Source organism: Eriocheir sinensis, chromosome 49 (assembly GCF_024679095.1).
Source record: "Eriocheir sinensis breed Jianghai 21 chromosome 49, ASM2467909v1, whole genome shotgun sequence".
Taxonomy (NCBI): Eukaryota; Metazoa; Arthropoda; class Malacostraca; order Decapoda; family Varunidae; genus Eriocheir; species Eriocheir sinensis.
In genome coordinates, this window is record NC_066557.1 from 5,142,231 (window position 1) to 5,170,159 (window position 27,929).

Below are 27,929 nucleotides of genomic sequence, written 5' to 3' on the forward strand. Positions count from 1 at the left end.
GTGGTCCGACATGAGTGTTAGCGGGAGAGCGGAGCAGCCAATCAGCTGCAAGCTTACCAACCTGCCTAGGCGCCAAGAATCTAGCTTAAGTGAACAGACTATAGTAATGTAAGTTTTGCGTCCATGAAATATACACAAATAGATATATATGAAAAGTCACGAATTCACAATAAGTGACATCACCTGCTTTGTGTTTTAAAAATATGCTATTTAAGGTATCTAATACTCGCAAAATGCCGTGAGCTACTGTCTCGGGCCACAGACTGTTGCCAGATTGTCGTACTCAACCGCTTATATTTCCCAACTTTCTACCCCAAAACTGTCTTCTGGGCTCCAATAACAAAACTCATTTATAGTTATCATTAAAAGAGTTAGATCCTGATGTTTCTTGGCAATAGTTAGGCATCAGAAACTGGTTACTATGCTCTGAGAACGACAATCTGGCAACGGTGATTATACGTATTTGTATATTATTGTTCTGTTGTTTAGTCAATGTTCTGTTCAAGAAAAAGAATACTCATAATTTTAGTTAGTTTTTGGTAATAAGGATTCTTTACAAAATACAATTATAACATTAACGCCTTTGAAACGTCCTGAATCCTGGATCGGTTTTGGTGATGTTAGGTTGTTTAATTTATTTGTAAATGAGATAAAATAGGTAAATGCTGTAAATGTTGTGACGGTGTCTGTCGAGTTGCTCAATGCCCTAAATTGTTTCTTGATAAATTTCATCGAAAGCGAGACTGATACACCCTATGTAGATATTCAGCAAATATTGTATAATGTAAATATAATTTTTTTTAAAAGTCCATTTCTGCTTAATTTTGCAAGACTTTCATGCAAGAACAATTTTTGATGAGGATAGGCTTCCGGACGGCATTTATTTTCTCTCATTTACAAACAAACAAAACAACAAGAATGATCAGCTACATTTTTATGAACAACAGTGTCACTTATTGTATTGAAGTGTAATAGTTACAAGTCCCAGAGAAACACAGGTAATTTATGATAAAAGAATAATTCAAGCTTTTAGGGCACAAAGATGTAGTCGGTGGAACACCTGGTAAAGATGAATACGTATAGCCCATTAGAAGTGAAGTACGTATGTGGAATTTAATGAAGACAGTAAACAGTTTAGACGTTGCAGCTGGTTTTTGTGTTGGTAAAAAGTGGCATCTTTTAGTAAGGTAGGGCTTGGGAGTATCATAGAGAGAGGTACCACTTTCTTACAACCCTAACAGTCACCTGCAGAAACACAAACAATGACAAACAAACCAACGCAATCTTACTTTCTGTAGATCTTTTTATTGTTGGCCAACTTTATTACACTGATCCGTCCGTTGGTCACAGCAGAATCATAAATTAATACACGGCACCTAAAAACATTATGTACAGTACGAACGTTACAATCCTCTCTGTGTGTGTGGGTGGGGGAAAGATAAGAGACGTGACATTCCACACTTCCATCACTCTGGGTATGAGGAATGATGGTGGGCAGCCTGACATGAGATGGGACGGGAGGAGGGTGAGGTTAATGGGGTGATGTACAGACTTTCTTTTAGGAGACGCGGCTTTTTTATAGAGAGATTAATAGACTCGTGGAGCTGATTTTGGTGGGGTCATTCTGGTGGACTGGAGTTGATTTTGGTTCAATGATAAAAGTGAGTCAGGATGAAGGCAGAATCTATTGTATCAGGTAAATGGGGAAGGAATAGAGTGGAATTCACTGCTTCTTTAGGGAACAGCCTGTTTGGGAAATGGTTTCGTGGGAAGGAAGAGGGACAGAATCTATTGCTTCTTGGGGAAATGGGGAATGTATGGGTGGACTGTAGGGGATGTAAGAGGGAAGAATTCACTGCTGGGGATGAACATATAGGCTTTAACTGCTTGGGGAATGGTTTGGTGGGGGAACGAAGAGGGTCAGAATCTATTGCTTCTTGGGGGGGAAGGCCATGGAATAGAAGAACTGGAGACACATTCCCAGGCCAACAGCAGTGAGGCCGACGGTGGAGATGAAGAGGACGTTGTCAATGACGCCACCCTTCAGGTGAATTGGCTGCCCGTTATCCACCTGTAGAGAGAGAGACAGGTGATGGGGGAGGGGGTGATGGTGGAGAGGTGATGACAGCGATGGATGATGTGTTGAATGGTGATGGTAACAATGATGTGCAGAGGGACAGGTGAGGTCAGGTGGTGATAGAGTAATGATGGCTGGATGGTAAGGGGGTGAAAACTGGGTGAGAGGCTAATGATTATGATGCTGGAGGGGTGTTATTACCTAACCTATTTACATATTCTTAACTTTTTTTAGTCCGTTTACACTTTTCATGAATTCAAACCAGTGCACATCACCCACAGATTGAGTTCACCACCTTTACGTGAATGTTGCATCACTGTTTGGGTGTGCGTCATACAGTACTGTTGCTCCACCAAGAGATGCATCCTGTCCTGGTAATAGCAACAGCAATATAAGTCAATGGAACTCATTTAGGAGTAAACTACTTTGAAAGAACCAAGCCCTGGCAAGAAGTGCTTCATTTCTTTTTTAACTGCTTTACTCACAAATTGTTTCATTGACTACACAAAAGTATGTTTTGAGTATCCACCTCACACAGCTGCACCTATTACCATTACTCATCATGCTCGGGTTAAACTTAATTTACACAACCTTTCCAGAAACACAAGTTTAGGTAAACTGTAAACAGACAATCACTTTTTGCATTTATTTAGCAATTTACTCTTAGCCTCCGTGGTGCAATGGGTGTGCCTAGCTGCAAGGGGGCCTAGGTTCAAATCCCAGCCTGGCCAGTCAGCGTGCAGCTCACCCAGTTGTTCATCCAACCTTTTGAGTTTATTGATAAATGGGTACCTGGGGAAACCTGGGAAAGATATACTTTGGTAACCCAAATGTCACACTGGCCTTGTGTCCCGAGGTAATTGGTTCTCACTCACCACAGACTCAAGGGGCAAGGCAACGGATATGAGCACCGAGGCCACACACAGCTATAACGTATACCCCGAACTTTACCTTCACTCTTAGCAATTAATTCATACATTGAGTTACTTAGCCTATTTTTAAGATTGCAAAGCCACTACACAGCTAACCATGATGGTCACCACATACCTTGTACTAGGCCACCTTTACTGACAGTTACTGATATAACTACTACTACTTCTATTACCCCCTTACATGAGACTCCACAGGTAATCACACAACTCACCTGGAACTCTGCCATCTTAACCCGCAGCTTGGAGTAGCCAGGGTGCACCTCCTTGGTGGCTCTGCGGGTGGTGGTGGTGGTCAGGGTGCGGATGAGGGCCTGTAGGGGGCGGGGGAGACAGAGAAGAGGGTAAGATCGGAGTTGTTTTTGTCAAGTACACATGCAATTTTTCTTCACTACCTCGTTCCAGCGATTCTGACAAAAACAAAAATCACAATATGGCAAGAATTTAGGTCAGGTTTTTTACTTTAAGACTCATTACAACATGTTCTAGTGTCATGCTCCCTTCACTCACAAGAGATAAATAAAGTAATCAAATATATATTTTCTTCAACAACTATTAAATGACTGACAATTACATTGGTAAGACAATGACACAGTTATCCACTTAATGCTGTCACAAGAAGCAGGTTGGAGGTAAGAGAATTAAGTTGTTGCCATACGATTATCATTGTTTTTGACAGGCGATGGAACAAAGGAGAGATTATGTATTTTGTGTGTATTTACCAAGTTGTAGTAAAAAGGAATTGAGCTGAGTACATATTGCCCTTTTTGTCTAATTTTGTTTTGAATTTGTGGATGTTCTTGGCTCTAATTATCTCTGCATTTAGATTATTCAAAGGATCATTTATTCTTTTTCCTTTTTTTTGTATGTGTGTGTGTGTAATTCACCACAGCCTGATCACGAGTTGGACTCACTTTCGCCAGCAGGTACCCTCACGACGTGAGCAAGTGCTCATTTGTCGATCTCTGGGTACTGCCAGGACCTAACACACCACACACCCCATCCCCCTTCCTCAAGGGTGGACAGTAACCACTCCTAGTCAACGGAAAGAATCCGGCCTGAGCGAGGCTCGAACCGCCGCTGTTTGGCCGTGAAGCCTTGCAGCTCAGCGCTCTAACCAACTGAGCTACCAGAGCAGTGTAGCTACCAGAGCGGGGTGTGTATGTGTGATTTTTTTTGTAGACTTATTTTGGATGGTTTTCTTTTCCTGTGTGTGGTCCAATTTATACATGCAGACACTGATCCATGCCAATTTCTGTTTTAGCTTCCTGGCTGTGTTGTCCCTCTACACACAATAAAAAAAAATACCCCAGCCAGAGGAAAGATTATTACTGCAGCTCAACATACATCAAATATAAAGGTAAATATCATTAGAGTGTAAGCTTTCAGGTGACTGTATGTACAGCTGTATAATGCAACACACACACACACACACACACACACACACACACACACGCCACCAACCCCCACCCCCAAAATATCAATAGCCACAGAAGCAGGTAATTTATACAACAGCTGTAAATTATAAGAAAAAAAACAAGCATGATATATATATACATCACCTTCATCAGTGAGTCACTGATTCTAATACAACAATACCGAGGATGATTTTTTCTGTTCCTTTTTTTTGTTTTGTTTTTTTAATACAAGATTAGTTCATATTTTCAACATATTTTTCCTTTTTGTGTGGGCAAGTAAGGTGCCCCGGAAGCCTCCAGACAGGTGTGCTGGCAGGGTAATTGACTAACCAATTGGACCTGATTATTTGTGTCAACATGGCCAAACCACAGACAATTATTTACATGAACAATGCAATGTCCTCTGCTGGGTCGCTGGCAGGTGATTATAAAACAAATTAATAAATAAACAAACTGGACACCAATTTTTTTTTTTTTTTTTTTGTCTTCAATGCTCTATATTATTTTCAGATTAATTTGCATCCTTTCAAAACTGTAGATTCAGATTATATCTTCTAAACACTGTCCAATAAACCTTTATAAAAAATAGGTCCTCAAATAACATCATTTTGTTCAGCATTGCTTTGTTATAACAATGATGAGAAAATTTCATACGTACTGTAAAAATATATTATAAAACATTGTACATGGTCCAATAATCATGCACATATTTAGTTTCTGTACCAATTTTTTACAGAAAAGGAGGCAGCCCAAGGGAGAAATAGGATGAATAAAAAAAGCCAATAAATGAACTGCTCCTGCAGCTTTTCTTTCTTTTGTTTCTTCTTTGTCACTACATAAGGATTATGCTTTCCCAATGTTGTCCAATAAATTTAAATAAATTATCTGTTTTATATACACAGCTTCTGAACACTTCTTTTTTTTTCTTCTTTTGGTGCACATGCATGGCAGAACAAAGCCTCCAGCAGTGTGAGCAGAGGACTTCTATGCATTGTCTCTACTGGCACGGCTTCCCTGACTCACTCATCAAGATGGCCGCCCATGTCATCACATCATCAAACACACACACCCTCCCTCACCCTTCTCTAGTTCCCTCACTATTCACACCTCACCATTAGGATATGTTTGCCATTTCATATTCACCATTCCAATTAATACTTATAACAAGGGAAAATGTACTGAATACTGTCTTGTGGCTTTAAAATGAATCAAATTTTATTCCACCAATATTATTTCTTGTCATCACTAACATCAGTCACTTAGTCAATAATAAGTAACATTTTTCCCAATGTTTTCCACCGTTGTCTCATGTTACAGTCCTCCATCTTACTCTGGAAAAGGTTATAATTTCATCTCTCCATCTGCAACCAGTCTGCTCTCAGGTCTAGACAATTTTAATTTCATTTTCCAAATACAAATGTTAGTTGGAATGGTGCAAAACTATAGACTGGCAAGCATTCCATAACCAGCCCTCTTTGTGTCTCCCTCTTAAGTCACCTCTAAGCCATCCATGTGGTGGTCTGGGGGCTAAGGTCAGTCTCCGTACTACTCACAGGTATCATTCGTTAACCTGGCAGGCAGGTAAGGCAGTGGTGCTGCCTCAGGTGGCCTGAGGAACACCTGCCACCTGAGTAACATCCCTGTAAGGCTTCAGTGCCCTTAAGACAGGTAAAGAAAAGTGAATAAATTAAGACTAACCTGAACTTAACATAATAAAAAATATTCACAGGACTTATTTTGTACATTGCCTATACACCAAATAGAAAACATATTAAATGAATTCTAACTGTAATTAATAATATTGATAAACTGTATTTATGTATGTTGATAAGTCCCAACTAAAAATCTTTTCTACTACATTAGTACAATGATAAGATATTAATAGGTAATAATAAACTCAAATATACTGAACAAAAAAATAAATAAATAAATAACATTACCCTCACATACAGACTAATGTTCACTGATGACTAAAACCTAGAAAACAATATGAGGCAAGACTGAGTTTTACAGCCATCTAATGATTTATGCAACACACCTACCAACAGAAAAAGTAACTAACAAGAAAGATTTAGGTCAGATCAGATACTCTATGTTTGTTAATTCCAAACAGTTTAAATTATCCTAACACTTGATTAATGGAACGTTTTCTCAATATTATAACGCATCATAATATAGTTACCCTTTCTGATAAATATTAATAAAAACACTCTTGCTGATGTAATTTATATCCTCAAAATAGCATACATCATAACCTCAGCATGGGATGTAATATATACTGACCGTGTCACATTCTTTGCCTATCCTTCAAGGCGTGGGAGGTTGCATATTTCAACCTTCTGGAAGCATTTATAACACCCTTGCTGCCCTTTTTTTTTTTTTTTTTTTTTTTTTTTTTTTTTTTTAACGTTGTTGCCTATTGCGCCGGTAGGCATCTTCCCGGTGGGGCCTGATGGTCGGCCCAAGGCTTCTTCCAGGTGGGGCCTGATGGTCGGCCCAGCCCGTTCTGGCGCAGGCGAGTGTTTATAGTGTTTATAGCCTTAATTTACACACCCAAAACAACATGTCGGGGAATATTCACAAAAGTGTAGCCTACTAATTTTGAGATGCTGACTGCTTATTTCTGGACAAAATATGATGCTGTTTATCATGAAGATAATTTGGTATTATTCTAGTGTTTGCCCATACTCACCCCTCGCAACCAAAATTGGCTAGGGGGCCATTGAGACTTCGGGGAATGCGGTGGTAAACATGAAATGCGTCGCAAATGCATAGTTTTTGAGTTATGAGGGGTTGAAAAATACCCTAGATGTAGGGAAATTCCTTACAATTACTTAGATGTAGGGAAATTTCATACATTCCGGGGTTTTTTACAACGTACGGAAACCACGCAAGGTAATTATTGAAAATCACTCCGCACCTCGAAAATACGATATTACGCCTCCATATTGTACTTAAGGGCATATTATACATACGGACGATGTGTTTACATGGCGATGCCATTGCAATATGAGCAGCGTTGCCAACGATCCGGTTGGCAATGATATGCTAGGTGAGACCAGGTCCAACACGCGTGGTTATTTTTTTTTTAGAACACACACCTTTACCTAACACTATTACCAATGTTATGCATGGTTAGCGATGGTACGCTTAGTTAGCCATTAGCCCACCCATGTGAGACCAGGTCCACCACGCGTGGTTATTATTTTTTTTAGAACACGCACCTGTAAGAGGGGGGGGGTCCAGGGGGGGGCACAGCCCCCCCTTGGTTAGCAGGGGGGTCGTAAAGTTCGGTTGGAGTAGTTTAAATATGCTCCCCCACCCAAATACCCCAAGTTCACGCAGGTCCCCCAAGATCATTGGGGGAAGGGGATTAATTCGGCTTCTTTACTTGTAAGTACTTTTTCTTTTTTTACTATGATATATGGAGGCGTATTATCGTATTCTGGAGGCGCGGAGTCAATATCCACAATCACCTTGTATACTGGGAATACGAGCCCGTGAAGCAGATTCAAAATCCGGTCAGTAAGGATTCACGTGTTCGAACAGCTCGGGCAAGAGGTTCGAGAGCCTGCACTTCCTACACAAGCCGCAGTAGTGTTAAAGGTGCGGTGTTGGATGGATCCCGGCTAGCCGGTGCTTTTACTTGTGTCAGTGATAAACAATGAAGATACACTGTGTTTGGTGCCACGGACTCTACTTGGAGGACAGAAACCTTGCGATGAGGTGACAACCTACTAGTGAGAGGGCATGAGTGTGGTGAAGGCGGTTTATGTGAGCACAGATGGCCGCCGGTGCCACACCAGATGGTGAGGTGAGCATCGTTTGGTGGGTTCACTACGCTTCTCTCCCATAACAAGCTTGGGGATCCACTGAGTGCGTGGTTTTCTTATGGGAAACACTAAATTCGTCGCAAACGCTTATTTTAGTGGTGGTGGGAGGAAAATTCCCTATATTTAGGGAATTTCCCTAGATCTAGGGAGTTTTTATCCCCCCCCCCCACTTAAAAAATACGCGAATGCGACGGATTTCATGTCCCCCACCCGAAACCCCGCATTCCTACCAGGTCCCCAGGCTTGTTTGGGGGGTGATTGTATGGGCAAACACTATAATTTTACCGATAATTTTTCTCCAGAAATAACTAAATGATTGACGTTTCAATGTCTTTTGTGGACCTGCCACCGTAGCCGCAAAATAGCTCGCAGAGAGCTTCAACTTGGACACCCATAGGAAATCAAGGGTTTTGGGTGGGGGGCCAGGGGAGCGTATTTAAACTACTCCAACCGAAGTTTACATAACCCTGGACCCCCTCTCCCCATGTATGTGCGATTTTTTTCTGCGAGGAGGTATTTCTTGTAACTCCGGCTGGGCCGCCGCCAGAGGATATACTTTTAATATTGGTATATCCTTCAAAGCAGTGAGGATGCACTTCAACCTTCTGCAAGCCTTTATAATACCCTGTCTGCCTATAATTATACCCCAAAACAGCGTGTCTAAAGAATAAAAAATATATCATAACCCCGGCCTAGGATGTAATATTGCCCATAATGTCACCTTTCAATTTTGGCCTCTCCTTTAAAGTGGCAGGGGATTACATATTTCAACTTTCTGGGAGCCTTTATAACACCTTGGCTGCCTTAATTCACACTCCCAAACCATCATAACCCCGGCCTGGAATGTAATAATGAGACCAACGCATTATAATTTTTGGCCTAATCTTTGAAGCGGCGGGGAATTATACTCCAACTTTCTGGGAGCCTGTGAATCACCTTAGCTCCCCTAATTCACACTTGGGAGCCATTCATAACTGCAGCCTGGGATACAATAATGACGGCAACACAACCTTTTAATTTTCGCCTAACCCTTGAAACGTTAGGTGATTAGGGTACATATTTCAACATTCTGGGAGTCTATATAACACCCTCGCCGCCTTTATTAATAACCCCATAGCAGCGTGAGTGTTCAAAGTATCTAACTGCGCCACAACCTCGGCCCAGCCCGCAGCCATGGCCCGGGAAAGGTCAAAATAGGCCACCCGGCGACCCCTGTACCCAGTCAGCTGATCGGGAAAACATTGCATCATCGCCCCTCCACCCGCCCATATCACCCTCTGGGGCCCTTTTTCCGGGGTTCTTTGTGGTGCTCATGTGACTAGGTGATGCTGGAGGCTTACTTAAGGGCTCAGGTCGTGTATTAAGTGCCTTGTATACTCACACGAGAGCAATTCATGGCGCCGGCGTGTGTGTGTGTGTGTCTCCCTTCTCTGTGATATCCAAGATGGCCGAGACTACTGCTTCTTCTTCTTCTTCTTCTTTTGTATCACTTCCTAGGTCCTCCTTGGTATACTTCTTCACACTTATATTAGATACTTCACTACGCACTCTTATAAGTTACTTCACTGCACACACTTATATACTTCGCTCTGCACTGAACTCTTTTTTTTTCTGATCATTCCACTAATTTTGCTTCTCTATTTTTTTCCTTTGTTTTCTTCACTTTTGCTGGACTTTTCTTTTTGTATCTACCTTTTCTGCCCATTTTGTTTGTTTCCACTGTTAAATTATACTTTTCTTTTTACTTCTCGTTTATTGCCGATCGAGTTCATGTCGTTGCCAATGGGTAATTTATTTTTGCTCCTGCTATTCTTGTTATTATTTATATTATTGGTTTCCGTTACATGAGTTAAATGCTGCTAAATTATTAAATAAAAGTCATCGACGTTATCCGTGCTTGTATACCTCGATGGCGTAGGTCGTAGGTATAGTCAGTCAGAGGGAGGAGAAACTCAGAATGGAGAGGTGGGAAGAACATAAAAGGGCAGGACGATTCCCAAAAGAACTGGAAAAAAGCCACATTGACCAAGAAGAGTCACTCAGATGGATATAAGGAATGGAGATCCAGGATATGACGGAGAAAGACTGATAATAGGAGCACAAGACCATCTTTTATGACAAGGAAATTCCAACAGGAAGATACATAGAAGGACTAGATTGTAGTTCATATTTTCAGTCCCTTATGTCTGCTCCCTTGACTAAATCAAGGCCTTTATTTTTTTAGCACTTAATTGTCCCCTACCATTGTATCTTTTTAGTTTCCTGGTGCTACTTCCACTACTTCCACATGTATCCTTAAGTTAGTTGTATAATCACACTCTGTACTGCCTGGGGGTTGGGATGGCATGCTCCTCCCTTCTCCTTTGTTGTTTACTTGCAACAATAAACTATCAATCAATCAATCAATCAAGGTGCTGTAAAACCTGACATCGTGATCTGGAACAAGGAAGAAAAAACAGCAAAGATTATAGATGTGACAGTGCCCAATGAAATTTGGCCTCAATATAGAGCTGAGAGGTGCCATGAATGTGGCAAAAACTTCAATCATGAGAGTTTCCTCAAAGCACACACTCTTACACACACTGGTGAAAACTCATGAATGCCAAGAGTGTAGCAAAAAGTTCAGTGAGAAGGGTAGCCTCAACATGCATACTATTATACACAGTGGTGAAGGACCACATGAATGCCATGAATGTGGCAAAAAGTTCAGTTTTAAGAGTCACCTCAAAGTACACACCTGTTCACACACTGGTGAAAGACCTCATGAATGCCATGAGTGTGGCAAGAAGTTCAGTATAAAGAGTACCCTCAACAGACACATCCTTACACACACTGGTGAGAGAAACCATGAATGTCCAGTGTGAAAGAAGGTTCAGTTTTAATTATGATATGAAAAAGCACATCTTCAGACACTCTGGCCTGAGAGAGTTCAAGTGTGATGTTTGTGGGAAGCATTTCAAGATGAAAATGGATATTGCCCTTCACATGAAGATTTACTTCCCCTGAGGTGTTGAGTTGTGCTGCAGCACTGCTGTATGTGGTGGTGGAGGGAAGTGTCTAGCACAGAACAGCAAATAAATAGTCCATTCTTCCTGTTCATTTTCTTTCTCTTATTCTTCTTGAGGGAGGCCTGGGACCATTTACTTCATTATAATTATCATTGTTCTTCATCTGATAATCAATTAATTATTTTTAGGCATCATGGGTATTATAGTCAACAACAGTCACTGCAGAGCTGTGGTCTGACCCACAACCTGTTGTGACCCACCTAATGCAGAAAAACCCTACAAAAGCCACTTGGCTACTGGGGTACCTCTTTTGCCAAATTGTAGAGGATGGTCACGGGTTCAATCCCCAGCACTGGAAATGTTTGTTTCCCCCTTTCTGGGTCCGGATCAATTTCTCAAGTGTTTAGTGACACAAAGGGGTAGTGAGTGATGGGATCTTGAGTCTTTCTTCATATCTTAACTGAATGGAATCTCAGGCTGGGCTGCCACTCTCATACAAACTCTCTGTAGCTGTTCAGTCTTTTCTGTATACATTTTAGAGCATGGATTTGGTTCTCTACCAAGTAATCCTTAGCTACATTGCGGTATGCAAAAAAAAAAGAAAAAAAAAAGTCTGTTCAACCAAGCAATAGCTTCATCAGTACATTACAATGGTTAGCACAAACTCTTGTGTATGTGTTTGTGAGTTGGGTCCTGTAGCAGCTCTTCTTGTTGCCCTTGAGTTGCTCCCATTGTTGTAAAAAAATAGCAGTACCTGTACCTTATAATATATTATAAGCTCATATATAAGGGCATAATAACAGGCAGAATATTATAAAAAAACTTTCATTAAAATGTTCAATCACCAGCAGCAGCTTTCAGTATCACATAACAATGGCTATGGTACAGACAAACTTATGTACAAACACCTAAAAAAAACTATGAAGATACATACAAATGGCATTGGTTTTGATTTTTTTTTTTTAATTTTATATTTTTATTTTCCTGGTTATTTCTTACACTTGTTAAATTCTGATGGCTAACTATTGCAACCTTTTTCCCCATTTAAATTAATCAGTTACTCTGTGTCTATATCTGTCTGTCTGTATCTTTCTGCTTCTCTCTCTCTTTGTCTGTGCCTGCCTGTCTATCTGTCTCTTTCTTACTCACTTTGTCTATCTGTTCTTTGTCTGTGTCTGTCTGTCTTGCCTCTGCTTGTCTGTTTGTCTTTGTCTGTCTGTCTGTCTATTACTTCTTCAGCTGTAACACTGAGCTCAAAACAGAAGTGAAATTAATTATTTTCACAACACAATCTGACTAGTTTACAGTATCATACAAGTACAATCATACAACTACAAAAATATGTCTCATCTAAATACCTATGAACTAAATCACAAAGGTTCTAAATCCAGGTGAGGCACAAGTTAATTCACAGATACCTGACCTGAACTGTTATGCACTCAATGAAGAAGCTGTAATATTGTAAAAATGGTGGAATAATAATAATAATAATAAAATAATAATAATAATAATAATAATAATAATAATAATAATAATAATAATAATAATAATAATAATAATAATAATAATAATAATAATAATAATAATAATAATAATAACAACAACAATAATAATAACAACAACAATTAAGAAAAACTAAGATTAAATGGCACCTGATAACATACATTTTTCACTGTCAGACATCTTTTCAGTTTCAAGAGACATATATGTCTCACTCTTTAATGAAAAATACAGAGTAATAAAAAAACAGATATTTCATCCTCGGGAAAGTGTTAATTTGGACTCCACTATTCTGAAAATCCTGATAACCACATTTCTGAAGTCTGGAAATCATAACCTAATATCACTGTATGCATGAGTGCCAGCTGTGATCTGGCCTCCATTCAGTAGTCTGAAAACCTACTAATCCCAAGAGGTATGGGTCAGGTGATATTCAAACTAATGGACTCAACTGTGTTGTTAATTAAAGATAAAAAGTATAACACTAATAATGACCAGTGTTGTGTAGTACTTCAGACTGAAATTGACAGAATTCGTAACATAACTGATCATGGCTATTAATTAGTGTTTATACTCAAAGACAAATTGTGTTAAATGTTCAGTGAATTGGAAATAATTTAGTGTGAACCTAAACACGGCCAAGTGACTATGCTGATGCCAAGTTTATTAAAAGGACATCATTAGGCTATTCATGAAAGCAATCAAGACTCACTCACTACGATGTTTTGAATTAAGTGCATCGAGGATTATTATCGAGGCTAACATCTTAATTGTTGACAGCCCTCGCAGAGCGCTGCACTAGCAGTGGAGCGGGGCCTGAAACCTCATCAACGGTAAACGGTAGAAATAATATAAACAAAAATATCTATTCAAATGATGTATAACTGCCATATTCACTTACTGTTTGCTATTTCTCTGAGTTTAGCTAGACTGACCTGTATGTTGCTAGTACATTAATGGAAAAAATATATCATAACAATAATAGAAAAAAATCCATATGATCACACATTTTTTCACTGTTAGCTAATTTCTTTCCCTAGTTTGATTAGATGAAAGGTAAAGGTAAAGTTGCAGGCATACGCTATAGCTGCATGTTGCATCAGTGTTCATCTCTAAGACATTGGTCCTTGACTCTAGGGTGGATGACAACCTATTACCTCGAGACAAAGGGGGCAGGTGTGATATCCAGGTCACCACAGTTTACCTTCCCCTGGTTTCTCCAGGTACCCATTTAACAAACCTGAAAGGGAGGTTGGCCAGTTGGGTGAGATGCAAACTGACTCCCTTGGGTTGGGATTTAACACAGACCTACACAGCTGGACATGCTAGCCACTACAACAAGGAGATGCATACAGGTTTGTCTGGATGATCTCTCCTTTTTTTGCACATCTTTTTTATAACATGATTCATTTCCCTCCATTTTTTTGTTACTGATATTGGTCTTTTTTTCTCTTTCTCTTCTTTTTACTTCTTGTTTTCACACATATTATTCAACTTCATATTCTCTTTTTCACTTTTCAGGTTCACAAACAACTTTAAAGCAAAGGAAGTGTGCATGTGTGTGTATAACCTTACAGACATACACATAAAGAGGTATACATACTTCTGCTTTTACCTCTATGTATTTGCCAGGTTGTTGTTTACAGGATTTGGTTCATGCTTACACTGTCCTGTCTTCATATCCACATTTATAAAGCTATCCCTGAACTCATGAAGTCCTTGCTTGAATCACTCCTGAGTTTAGTCTGCTAAGAATTTTATATGATAAGTTGAATTTCATTACTTTTTTATTTTATTTAGCCTTTTTTTTATAGGTTTGAGGGTTCTGAGTTACTTGATATGCAAAGGTATACAGCCAAATACACTTTAACCTTTGTGTATTATCTGTATGTGTGTAAACTGGTACACACACACACACACACACACACACACACACACACACACACACACACACCTCTCTCCTCCTCACCTATCTATGTTAAACAATACTTTGCTTTGTTTGAGATGCTCCCAGCACTTTAAATCTTTGTTCCCAGGGAGGTGATTTTGAGATTTAATTATGTGATTGTGTAATACTCTTGTTAAGTACTGTGTGTTCCTGTGCATGTGTGTGTGCAGTAGGAAAAGTGAGGTAAAGAAAACGGTAACCTAACTTTGGGGTGGATGGCAGTGCTGTTATAAAGAAGTCAATAGTTTATGCCACCCTGTTTTCACTGTACATCTGGTTTCCTTTATTTCTATCCCTCCATTACCTACTACCTTACTATCTTATCTCTCTTGCACCAGCCACCACTACCACCTCCCCACCCACACCTTACAATCTTATCTCTCTTGCTCCATCCACCACTACCACCTTCCCCATCCACCCATGCCTTACTATCTTCTCCCTCTCTCCCATCTCTTTGTAATCCATCTTTTGTGTTTTTTTTTTTCTACCCACATTGCCACTGCCTTCATGACACCATCTCCACTACCACTACCACTACTACCACCCACCACTTCCACTATCACCACCACCTCCACCCATATCAATCTCCACTAACTTCACACCTACATCACCGTCACCACCCATAATCTCCTTCACCCCCACATTGCCACTACCTTCACCACTCACCCTCTCCTCCAGCACTCCTACTTGAGGTGGAGTAACATCCTGGAGGGGTTTTCTAAGAAGGACTTCCACACGTTAGAGAAGTTGGCCATTGTTGCTCCATCGATGATCCTGTGATCCGCCGACCAGCTCACCTGCATGATGTGGGCACGCACGACGTTACCTGAAGCATCGAACCTGGGCAGCACCTGTGATGAGGGGAGGAAGGTGTTGATGGGGACTTGATTAAATATATATATGTGTGGGGAGGAAGGTGTTAATGGGGACTTGTGTGATTAAATACAGGTGTGGGGAGGAAGGTAATTAGGGACAGCCAGCATTAGGTAGAAAGTAATTAAGCATGCACAAAAGTGGTGTGTGGGCAGCTCCCGTGACAAGGGGAGGAAGGTGCTGATTGGGGCTCATGTAATCAAATGTGTATAAGTGTTGGGAGGAGGGTAAGTAGGGACAGTGTTTGGTAATTAAGGCCCATACCAAGAGTCACGAAGGTCGAGCCGCATACCTTCCCTTCGACAATGTAGGCACGGCCTCAGACCATGCCTTCAATCCTTACCACAAGTCGCTCAGGAAAGTAAATGCACATACACACACTGCAACCTTCTTTTCACCTACCAGATCTAATGCACGCACACACATACAAACACACAGTGCTATTCATGTAGGTATAATACTTCCATGGTGCTATTACAGCCATAATATCGTCCGTTTCATTCAGTCTGTCCACTCCTGAATGTAGATGTGGTACTTGCGCATTGTGAGTTTGTGATTGCGTGAAGATCATTTAAATGTTTGTGTATCCAAAAAATCCTCAAGCTATCGTATATGAACCACAAACAGAAGATTTGCATCAATAATATACCATACAAGAACTCGAAGAAACAACTTGTATATCAAATAGTATAGTTTGATCATACTCGAACGATCTATAGCCTTTCAGATACTCATATTTCATCTCATTAAGGGATATAAAGTGACATACGACTCTGCAAGTGTCTATACAAAAGGAATTTTGAAATTGCATGTATAAATAACATGGGAAGCCTAATATATTTGAAGTAGCCTAGCATCGCATTCAACAATTATTACTTATTATTTCATGTTTTTTTTCCATTATTAATCGTTATTGGCATGCAGTAAATTATTAAGATACCCTTTGTTTGCACTTGTAAAGCCAGATGTCTTAAATGAAATGAGAAAGAATTTGAAAAACCATAGATCGTTGGAGAATGTGAGCCTCGAAGGTTCCCGCCTGGGTGGTACCTCTGTGCTTTGAAGGCGCGTGTTGTTGTTGTAAACAAGACAAACATATTCGCTGCAACTATAATATATGATTTTCCAATTAGGGAAAATATTTTCTCAAGTTGTTTTAACTGAACCGCAACTATTTGCCACGACAAATTTGGAAAATAAACATATTTTTCCTCGAAGGTCTGAGGGAAGACACGGGGTAGACCTTACCTTCCCTTCGTCTCTCCCGCAGACCTTCATTCCAAAAATGCTAGTGACTATAGGTACACACCGTCCTTCCCTTCGATCTTCGTCACTAAACCTTCGTGACTCTAGGTACAGGCCCAAGTGTTCAAAAGTGGTATGTGAGGGTGGTGTTGGTTGTTGGTAATGTTGTTATTATCCTATTTATGAGTTTAATGAAGGTAGGCCTAGAATCAAATGTGTGCAGGTATTGTGGTGATTTTGGTTATTGACAGAACTTTTGACTACTTATCCATCTGTCTGTGTAATTACTCAAAATATGTCTTTATTCATTATATATTTTACATTTATTTATTTGTCAATCAATTAACTTTTCAATGGCAAAAATGAATGATAGTTTACATTGTGAAAGGTTAGTTTTGTTTTGTATGACCACTTACTACTACAACCCCTACTGCTCCTAGTGCTGGTGCTGCTCCTACTACTACTAATAATAATAATAATAATGTGGCTTCTACTATCACTACTACTACTACTACTAAATGAAAAAGCTCATCTATAACATACAGCCACCAGGACCCAAGAGAGCAGGAAAAAATACACATAAATACAAGAACATACACACATAAAGACAGACAGGACAAAGCAAGTAGCACATACAATACCACAGACTCACCTGTATTTTGCCAATGGCCCCAATAGCTACTTCAGGAGGCAGGATAACAGGCTTCAGGTAGGTGCCTCCGATCTGTGCGAGGAGGAAGTGTAGATCTTAGTTATGAACCGAGATACCTGTGTATGAGTTGATTATTTGGATTAAAACAGGAAGGGAAGGAAAGGAGAAGAAAGGGTAAGGAAGGAAAGGGAAGGAGAGAAAGAAAAGAAAAGAGAAAGGGTAGGGTAGGGTAAGGAAGGATAACAAAGGTAGGAAAGATAAGAACAGGGATGAGAAGAAAAGCAAAGGGAGGGAAAGAGAGGTAGAAGACAGGAAAAGACAAAAGAGTAGGGAAAGTAATGGTAAGGAAAAAGTAAGAAGAAAGGAGAGGAAAAGGAAGGGAATGAAAAGAGAAATAAAGGAGAAAGGATGGCAAATTTTAAGAAAGGAAAATAAAAGAATGCATAATAAAGCACACACTTGGCCACACACACACACACACACCACCACACTCACCATGCCTATGTTAGAAATGGTGAAGGAGCCACCAGTAATGTCCTGGGTGGAGAGGCTGCCCTTGAGGCCCATCTCCTGCAGGCGGTTGAGCTCAGAGGCCACCTCTAGCAGCGTGAGGCCCTGCACACCCTTCACGTTGGGCACCACCAGGCCCTCGCTGGTGTCCATGGCCACCCCAATGTTGTGGCTGGCCTAGGGGAAGGGCAGAAAGGTCAAAAGGGGAGCTTAAGACATAAATAAAGGTTAAGTTAAGGCAGAACCATGAATTTAACTTGCCAAATGTAAAATTATTAGAAAGTGAGGTAAAACTGCCATACTCTTAGGGGAAGAAAGGTGAGGAGGGGGGTCTTAAGACATAAATAACGGTAAACTTAAGACAAGACAGGGTGAATTTACCTCGCCAAATGTTTAACTGATAAAAAGCAAGGTAAGAGACAAACACACTATTAAGAGGGGAAAGAAAGGTGAGGAAGAGGGCATTTAGACAAAACTAATGGTTAAGACATGATAGAGCGAATTTAATGTGCCAAATGTAAAACTGATATAAAATATGACTGAGAAACACTCTGACAAGGGTAAAGAAAGGTGAGGAAGATGACATATAGACAAAACTAATGGTTAAGACATGATAGAGCGAATTTAATGTGCCAAATGTAAAACTGATATAAAACATGACTGAGAAACACTCTGACAAGGGTAAAGAAAGGTGAGGAAGAGGGCATTTAGACAAAACTAATGGTTAAAACATGATAGAGCAAATTTAATGTGCCAAATGTAAAACTGATATAAAACATGACTGAGAAACACTCTGACAAGGGTAAAGAAAGGCGAGGAAGGGGACTTAAAGAAAAATAGTTTAGTTAAGACAGGGCAAATTTATCTGGCCAAATGTAAAACTGAAACAAAACATAGTAAGAGTGAGACTGAGATATACTCCTAAATGGGAAAAGAAAGATTCAAAGGGGGAACTTATAACAATATGAACACAAAACACAAAACTTAACTAAGCAAGACAAGCATCTTCAGCCTACCTTGTAAGTGATATTCTCGCATTTGTTGTCCACGGAGGAATTGATGATGGGGTAGTGTGTGAGGGCGAGGGAGGCAGCCTTGATGAAGAAGGGCATGTAGGAGAGGCTGGTGCCGTGGCCTTCCGCTGCACCTTTAAGCTGGGCTCGCACACCCACCAGTGCTGTCATGTCCACCTCATCACAATAACAGAAGTGCGGGATTTGCTGTGGGGGGGAGAGTGAAGGCAGTGCTGTTAAAGTGAGAAATTGATATATGAAAGGGATTGATAAGTGGAATGGAAAGGAAAGTTAAGGAGTTCTTATAAAAATGCTAAAAGAAATTTTAAAAGAATAATGCAATAATGAAATAGTAATACAGAATTTTCTGTGGGAGGGAGACTCAAGATGCTGATGTTGAAGAGTGAGAAATATATCTGCAAGATTGTGCTAATACTAGGAGAAAAAAAAAGGAAGAGGAGAAGGAACAGACAGAGAAGGACGGAGAAGAAAAATATGATGAGAGGTTGATAAAACAAGCAAAAACAATGATGAACAAAATGACAGATAAAAAAAAAACTAACACATATGAAGAAGGGAAACAGGAAATGGGAAAAGAGCTAAAAGAAACACAAACCAAATCCCATAAGCACTAAACCAAACAGAAGCACAATAAAGACAATGTTATGTTACTGGTTTAATGTTTAAGAGGTTTATTATGTTGGTAGATCAAATTTTGGTTAATGTTCAATGTATTATTAATGAAAAGATACACCTTGTTATTAATGCTGACCTAAGTCTTCTCATCTTCAGTCTATTAGGATGTCTCAATTTCTAATTTGGTTCAAGTTTTACGTTACAGATGAGTGGGAAGTTATGAGTTCAATAAAGCCTTGTATCAATAAGGTGTTTGATTTCATACATCACACTTCTAATTCGGTTTTACTTTTATGCTACAGATGAGTATGGAGTTATGAGTTGAATAAAGCCTTGATTCAAGAAGGTGCTTGATCTCACACCAAACAACAATCAGTTTCCATTGCCAATTCAGTTCTAATGTCTTGTTACAGATGAGTGTGGAGTTATAAGTTTAATAAAGCCTTGTATTGTCAATGTGTCTGACCTCATGCATCTCACCTCATCTCGTCTCACTACTCTGCCAGACTTTTTTCCTTTTTTTTCAGCTGCTTCTTCTACTGTAAAAAATAAAAAAATAAATAAAAATAAGAGTAAAAAATACAATAAGTCCTTACGTTTGCCTGGGTCATGCTCTTCACCATGGCCTTCTTGAACCCTTTGATGGCCTCTGTTTTATCCTGGCCTAGTATGACAGGGCGAGGCGGGGCGCGTGGTTGGGCGGGGCTGGCTGGGGGCTGCTGACGGGGCGGGGACGGATGGCCTGAAAAATAATAGGATTGAATATAACGGAAAAAAAATATTGAAAGACAGAAAACAAAGGAAATACACACAACAGAAAAAAAAAAAAAAGAGAGAGAGAGAGAGAGAGAGAGAGAGAGAGAGAGAGAGAGAGAGAGAGAGAGAGAGAGAGAGAGAGAGAGAGAGAGAGAGAGAGAGAAACACAATCTCTATGAAAACGAACTTAAGGACAACTAACTTAAAAAGAAAACTAACTTAAGGATGATAGTGTAGTGACTGACCCGTGATGTGAAAGGCCACCTAAACATTCAGCGAGTAGGGTGCCTCTTTGGCTGCCCGGTTAAGGAGTGGCTTTCCCATCTCGCCAGTTACGGGTTCGATCCCTGGTGCTGGTGAAACCCTTTCCAGGTCTGGATTAATTTGTTGTGTGTTTTGTGACACGCAGAAGGTATAGTGAAGTGGAATTTAGGCAATACAATAGAATTAAAAAGAGAACGAGAGAGCAACCCCCACACTCACTCAGCACTGTGGGCGTGGGTGAGGGGGTGGGGGGTGAGGGGGGTGGGCGGTGGGTGGGCTTGCCACTCCTCTTCTCTACATACTGCAGCAGGTCCTCCTTCAGTATCCTGCTGTCCCTGCCGCTGCCCTGTACTTCATTGAGGTCGATCTGTTGGAGAAAAGGAGATGGGGTTGACAGGAGGCAAGGGTACTTAATATTACCTCTTTTTTTTCTCTCTGTTGATCAGCATTGCCCTCTTTTTTCTTTTTTTTTAAATGTCTTTTCTCTCCTTCACCTCCATGCTGTAACATACTTCTCCCTTTTCTCCTTTTATGATTCAGTATCTCCCTTTCCTTTCTCTTCTTTTGGCATTCCTCATCTCCCTTTAATCCTAGCCATCCTCTTCTAAAATTTTCTTACTCCCTCTCTTTCCTTTCCTACCTATCCTCACTGCATTTTCTTATAGGTCCTTTTCAAAGCATAATACTCATTCACAAAACTTATACACACTCACCTTTCACCACAACACCCTAATATTAACAATTTCACTTGATTCACTTCTCTCCTTGCACACTCAGCTCCCCCTACCCCCCATCAGCCAACTCCTATATATGCATGTTATGCACCAACCCTGGTGTCCTGCGCATTGTCAAACAGAATCAGAATTTTCTTTCTATTCCCTTTAAATTCCCATTTTCTCTCATCCTTACTTTTGATACTGCTGCAAGGTGGGCAGAACAATTAACCATCCCTCTCACATCATATGCCTCAAAAACACTTCCCTGTTCTAACTCATGCCTTCCTTTCTTCCAGGCCTGCTTTCTCTTCCTTTACCCCCTGCAACCCCCTCTCCTCGTCCTACCCCTCACCTTGTGTTCAGACGCCATCCTCCTCACAGCGGGGGTGGTCAGCACCTTGCCCCGGGGCAGGGTGAAGTTACTAGTCTCCTCGGCGCTGCCACCAATTGGGCGCCCCACAGAGATGGCCTCACCCTCCTGCACCTCAGCACCCACGGAGTCATCTGTACACACAAATACACACTGGACTTGTTACTGGGTCACCAATACAAAACACACAGACAAGTAAATAAGTCATTACTGGGTCATCTACATGCATCTACAAACATACAAACAAGTACATGAGTTGTTAATGGGTCATCTAAACACCCCCTACATGACATGGCTTTATCTACACAAACATGAAGGGTTGTGTGTTTGACATTCTGTGCACATACACAAACACAAACATACACATTCAGGTGTGAATGACTTTTTGTACAAATGTACATAAACATGAAGGGCTGGAACATGTGACTTTTGTACACATAAAATAAACACACACATTAAGGGTTGTTCCATCTATGACTTTCTGCTGTACATAATCATAATAATAATCATCTTAAAGTAGTCGTAATAATAATAATAATAATAATAATAATAATAATAATAATGATAATGATAATAATAATCATGTTAATTGTTTCTCCAAAGCACCAATTCTTCCAAACAATTAATTACTCCTTGACAAAACATCTAATAGTAAGTATTGCAATTTAAACACACCAAACATTAAATTCAATAGCAGTGACATACATACATAACAGTTACTGTGATGCTTATGTCACACAACCTATTTTTCCACTGACAAAAAGTTAAACAAGATCCTTGAAATATAAGAAAAGTAGATGAATGACCTGATATGACTTGACCTACTGTTCTATTTGTGGGAGCGACTGTAATGACCTGAGAAGCAATCAAGACTCCAAGAGCTCTAAGTCACTGAGTATCTTTACCTCAACACTAAAGTGTTCACCTTGCATCCTGAGGGCCGGGGTTCGAATCCCCATGAATTATTAGGAAAAAAATATATTCTCCCAAGCAGAAACATATCAAATATATCCACATTACACAGTGCTTTGTGGGCTTTATTATGTTTGTTTTGACCTGGGATTGCCTTCTTTACTGTAAAAAATGAAGTATTAGTGCCTGGTCTCCTACCTTCCTTGGACACCTCAATGTCCACAAGAGGCTTGCCGACGAGGGCCGTGTCGTCCACCTCATGGTAGAGCTTTTTGATGACGCCATCATAGCGGCTGGTGATGGTGACAGATGCCTTGTCGGACTGAACCTCACATATGCTGTCAAACTGGGCCACTGTGTCCCCCTCTTTGACGAACCTGTGGGTGGTGGGCAGATGAGGCAGGGGTGAAGGGGGGAAGATAATAAAGTTATTATTGAGTTTCTGTGATGGAAGTGAAGGAGTGTTTAGGCTGGGGAGGAATTTTGTAAAGTAATATTCAAGATAAGCGATAAAGATGAAGGCACGTAAAGGTTGGGAAGGAATTTCAAAAGGTAATATTCAGGCTAAGAGATAGAAATTAAAATTAAAAGGGTGTTTAGGCAGGGAAGGACTTTTGGAAGGATGCCAAGTTTAAGAAAGAGAAATGAAGGAGAAATTAGGCAGTGAAAGAGTTCTGCAATGTAAGATTCAGAATAAATAATAGAAATGAAGGCAAGTCTAGGCCAGAAAGGAGTTTTGTACACTAATATTCAGGATAAGTTATAGAAATGAAAAATGAAGGAGGGCTTAGGCTGGGAAGAACTTTTGGAAGGATGCTGAGTTATAGTAGTAATAGAAATTAATAGAAATAAAGGAGTGTTTAAATGGGGAAGAAGTTTTGTAATGTAATATTGAGTTTGAGTAATATAACTGAAGGAGTGTTTCAGCTGGGGAAGACTTTTGGGAGGAAACACTCTGGGTAAGTGATAAAACTGAAGGCATGTTTAGGCTGTGACAAAAAAAAAGGGAGGTGAGGGGAACTTGTACCACATGAATAGAAGATTTTTTGTTGCTCCCTCTCCCTCTTCTCCTCTCGTCCCTTTTCTATACATCCCCTTAACTTACATTTGCAATCTTTACTCTTACCTTCTATTCCCTCTCTCTCATCCTAACCTCCATTTCCCTTTAGCCTATCTTCTATCTCCTTTACCTTTTCTCAATAGCTTCCCTTTTCTTCCTGTTACTAATTACCCTTTCTCTCCCTCTTTCTCCTCCATTATTTACCTCATTCATCCCCTTCCCTTCCTTTAGCCTCCTTCACCCCTGGCTTCCCCCTTCCTTTCCCTTACTTAAGCCCCCTTCACTCCCTGATCCCCTCCCTTACTTTAGCTCCTTTGGCCCCCTGCTCCCCTTCCTTTTCCCTCCCTTACTTTAGCCCTTTTCACCCCTTGCTCCCCTTCCCCTTCCCTTACTTTAGCCCCTTTCACCCCTTGCTCCCCCTTTCCTCTTCCTTTAACCTCCTTCACCTCCTGTTCCCATCATCATCATCATCATGATCATCATCATCATGCCTGCTCCCCCTCCCAATAACCTTTCTTTACATCTTCCTTGGCTTGTGTCTTAACTGAAAAGCAAATCCAAAAGAAGCAAAACTGAGAAAAAAAAGTAAATTATATATGTATACTACTACAGTGAATGGCAGCAATTTTATTCAAACTGAAAAGAAAGTTCAGAGAAAATATAATTATAGAAAGCTATAGTGTAAGAACAATTTAGTGGTCCCTCAACTCACCATTCCTTTACCACCACCTCCCTTATGCCTTCCCCAATGTCTGCCAAGATGAAGGGCACCAGTTTGTGGGCAGGGGCTGAGGTGTGTATGGCCCTGGTACTCACCCATGGCACCCACCAACCCCTGCCCACTCTGCCCTGGGTGTGCAGGTGTGCTGGGGCATACTGGAAGGGGCTACTGGGCTTATCTGGGCATAAGGATGATTGTGGGATGATGGGTTTCTGAAAGAATCATTACTGTTATTACTAACAATATCATTTATACTTCAAGAGAAATTCATTTTACCACAAAAAAATTTAGAAAGATTTTATATTTGGCTTGAGCTGAATTTTGGACAGTTTTGATAAAATACAATCATCCTTCATTATGGACAAACCAAATTTGGAGGATATTAAAAAGTCACTCTATCCAGCGATGAGGCAAGTGAGTCAAACAAAACACTGAGAAACAGGCACTGAAAATCCACAATAACATGTGGAGTGACATTTCCAAAGGTGTAACAACCAAAAGCTCAAGTCCCTCAATGCCCCTGATTGGCTACGTGCAAGAGCAATGTGGCTGCTGAGAAGTCCCATCAAAGCCGTGTATAAGTCCCATCAAAGCCGTGCATTAGTCCCATCAAAGCTGTGTATAATTCCCATCAAAGCCATGTAACACTACCATGAAAGCCGTGTATTAGTCCCATGAAAGCCGTGCATTAGTTCCATCAAAGCCATGTACTTGTCCCTACAAAGCCATGTATTAGTCCCATCAAAGCCATGTATTAGTCCCATCAAAGCTGTGTACTCGTCCCTACAAAGCCATGTACTAGTCCCATCAAAGCCATGTATTAGTCCCATCAAAGCTGTGTACTCGTCCCTACAAAGCCATGTACTAGTCCCATCAAAGCTGTGTACTCGTCCCGTCAATGCCATGTATTAGTCGTATCAAAGGCATGTATTAGTCCCATCAAAGCTGTGTGTTAGTCCCATTAAAGCTGTGTACTCGTCCCGTCAATGCCATGTATTAGTCGTATCAAAGCCATGTATTAGTCCCATCAAAGCTGTGTGTTAGTCCCATTAAAGCTGTGTACTCGTCCCGTCAATGCCATGTATAAGTCGTATCAAAGGCATGTATTAGTCCCATCAAAGCTGTGTGTTAGTCCCATTAAAGCTGTGTACTCGTCCCGTCAATGCCATGTATTAGTCGTATCAAAGCCATGTATTAGTCCCATCAAAGCTGTGTGTTAGTCCCATTAAAGCTGTGTACTCATCCCGTCAATGCCATGTATTAGTCGTATCAAAGCCATGTATTAGTCCCATCAAAGCTGTGTGTTAGTCCCATTAAAGCTGTGTACTCATCCCGTCAATGCCATGTATTAGTCGTATCAAAGCCATGTATTAGTCCCATCAAAGCTGTGTACTCGTCCCTACAAAGCCATGTATTAGTCCCATCAAAGCCATGTATTAGTCCCATCAAAGCTGTGTACTCGTCCCGTCAATGCCATGTATTAGTCGTATCAAAGCCATGTATTAGTCCCATCAAAGCTGTGTACTCGTCCCTACAAAGCCATGTATTAGTCCCATCAAAGCCATGTATTAGTCCCATCAAAGCTGTGTACTCGTCCCGTCAATGCCATGTATTAGTCGTATCAAAGCCATGTATTAGTCCCATCAAAGCTGTGTGTTAGTCCCATTAAAGCTGTGTACTCGTCCCGTCAATGCCATGTATTAGTCGTATCAAAGCCATGTATTAGTCCCATCAAAGCTGTGTACTCGTCCCTACAAAGCCATGTATTAGTCCCATCAAAGCCATGTATTAGTCCCATCAAAGCTGTGTACTCGTCCCGTCAATGCCATGTATTAGACGTATCAAAGCCATGTATTACTCCCATCAAAGCAATGTATTAGTCCCATCAAAGCTGTGTACTCATCCCATCAATGCCATGTATTAGTCCTATCAAAGCCGTGTACCTGTCCCATCAAAGCCATGTATTACTCCCATCAAAGCCGTGTACTCGTCCCATCAAAGCCATGCATTAGTCCCATCAAAGCCATGTACTCGTCCCATCAAAGCCGTGTACTCGTCCCATCAAAGCCGTGTACTAGTCCCATCAAAGCCATGTATTACTCCCATCAAAGCCGTGTACTCGTCCCATCACAGCCATGTATTAGTCCCATTAAAGCTGTGTATTGGTCCCATCCAAGCTGTGTAACAGTCCCATCAAAGCCGTGTAAGTCCCATGAAAGACGTGTATCAGTCCCATCAAACCCGTGTAACTGCCCCATCAAAGTCATGTATTAGTCCCATGAAAGCCGTGTAACAGTCCCATGAAAGCCGTGTAACAGTCCCATGAAAGCCGTGTAACAGTCCCATCAAAGCCGTGTAAGTCCCATGAAAGACGTGTATCAGTCCCATCAAACCCGTGTAACAGTCCTATCAAAGCTGTGTAACTGCCCCATCAAAGTCATGTATTAGTCCCATGAAAGCCGTGTAACAGTCCCATCAAAGCTGTGTAACAGTCCCATCAAAGCTGTGTAAGTCCCATCAAAGTCATGTAATAGTCCCATCAAAGCCGTGTAACAGTCCCATCAAAGCCGTGTAACAGTCCCATCAAAGCCGTGTGACAGTCCCATCAAAGCCGTGTAATAGTCCTATCAAAGCTGTGTAACTGCCCCATCAAAGCCATGTATTAGTCCCATCAAAGCCGTGTAACAGTCCCATCAAAGCCGTGTAACAGTCCCATCAAAGCCGTGTAACAGTCCCATCAAAGTCGTGTAACAGTCCCATCAAAGCCATGTAACAGTCCCATCAAAGCCGTGTAACAGTCCCATCAAAGCCGTGTGACAGTCCCATCAAAGCCGTGTAACAGTCCCATCAAAGCCGTGTAACAGTCCCATCAAAGCCGTGTAAGTCCCATCAAAGCCGTGTAACAGTCCCATCAAAGCCGTGTAACAGTCCCATCAAAGCCGTGTAACAGTCCCATCAAAGCCGTGTGACAGTCCCATCAAAGCCGTGTAACAGTCCCATCAAAGCCGTGTAACAGTCCCATCAAAGCCATGTAACAGTCCCATCAAAGCCGTGTAACAGTCCCATCAAGGCTGTGTAACAGTCCCATCAAAGCCGTGTAACAGTCCCATCCAAGCCATGTAACAGTCCCATCAAAGCCGTGTGACAGTCCCATCAAAGCCGTGTAACAGTCCCATCAAGGCTGCGTAACAGTCCCATCAAAGCCGTGTACCCGTCCCATCAAAGCCGTGTACCCGTCCCATCAAAGCCGTGTACCCGTCCCATCAAAGCCGTCTGCCAGGGAGCGCCGGTAACAGTCTAGTTTTGGGGAGTTTGAGGTGAGCGATGGCCACAATGAGAGTGGGAGGGCCTGGACGGGCGGCGCGGCACTCGGCACTCACCGTCGCAGAGGTTGTTCTCGAGCAGTGACGGAAAAACTGTGGAAAAACGAGGCGCCACCGGCCCGACGCCACCACCACCATCGCCATGATGTCACTGTCGGCTCCGGC

At 41.1% G+C, this 27,929-nt stretch overlaps 2 protein-coding genes across 5 annotated transcripts; both read right to left on the bottom strand.

Moving 5' to 3' along the window:
• Positions 1 to 1,283: 1,283 nt before the first annotated feature.
• LOC126981735 (cytochrome c oxidase subunit 7A, mitochondrial-like) lies at positions 1,284 to 9,804 on the bottom strand. Of its 2 annotated transcripts, XM_050833198.1 has the most exons (4): positions 9,639 to 9,653; positions 5,922 to 6,082; positions 3,222 to 3,320; positions 1,284 to 2,071 (listed from the first exon to the last, which is right to left on the bottom strand). In XM_050833198.1, exons 2-4 carry the CDS (start codon positions 5,934 to 5,936, stop codon positions 1,928 to 1,930), a joined length of 258 nt encoding a protein of 85 aa, XP_050689155.1. In that variant the 5' UTR covers positions 5,937 to 6,082; positions 9,639 to 9,653; the 3' UTR covers positions 1,284 to 1,927. The 2 variants fall into 2 exon arrangements, with proteins under 2 accessions (XP_050689155.1, XP_050689154.1); XM_050833197.1 differs by lacking the exon at positions 5,922 to 6,082 and having other exon boundaries at positions 9,639 to 9,804.
• Positions 9,805 to 12,081: 2,277 nt separating this feature from the next.
• On the bottom strand, positions 12,082 to 27,929 carry LOC126981736 (lipoamide acyltransferase component of branched-chain alpha-keto acid dehydrogenase complex, mitochondrial-like). 3 transcript variants are annotated; one of them, XR_007734108.1, is made up of 11 exons: positions 27,822 to 27,929; positions 24,433 to 24,653; positions 22,859 to 23,037; positions 21,731 to 21,882; positions 20,882 to 21,029; positions 20,239 to 20,384; positions 19,010 to 19,213; positions 17,979 to 18,170; positions 17,484 to 17,555; positions 15,119 to 15,564; positions 12,082 to 15,064 (listed from the first exon to the last, which is right to left on the bottom strand). XR_007734108.1 is itself a non-coding variant. In XM_050833201.1 (11 exons), the coding sequence occupies exons 1-10, from the start codon at positions 27,906 to 27,908 to the stop codon at positions 15,397 to 15,399; spliced, it is 1,569 nt and encodes a 522-aa protein (XP_050689158.1). In that variant the 5' UTR covers positions 27,909 to 27,929; the 3' UTR covers positions 12,082 to 14,005; positions 15,380 to 15,396. The 3 variants fall into 3 exon arrangements, 2 of the variants coding, with proteins under 2 accessions (XP_050689158.1, XP_050689157.1); XM_050833201.1 differs by having other exon boundaries at positions 12,082 to 14,005; positions 15,380 to 15,564; XM_050833200.1 differs by having other exon boundaries at positions 12,082 to 15,564.

Coding starts and splice junctions, on each gene's coding strand:
- LOC126981735 (XM_050833197.1), bottom strand. Junction 2,072..3,221: donor TTAAGATGGCAGAGTTCCAG/GTGAGTTGTGTG, acceptor CTCTCTCTACAG/GTGGATAACGGGCAGCCAAT.
- LOC126981736 (XM_050833201.1), bottom strand. CDS start 27,908: ATGGCGATGGTGGTGGTGGCGTCGGGCCGGTGGCGCCTCGTTTTTCCA. Junction 24,654..27,821: donor CGAGAACAACCTCTGCGACG/GTGAGTGCCGAG, acceptor TGATTCTTTCAG/AAACCCATCATCCCACAATC. Junction 18,171..19,009: donor GCGAGAATATCACTTACAAG/GTAGGCTGAAGA, acceptor CCCTTCCCCTAG/GCCAGCCACAACATTGGGGT.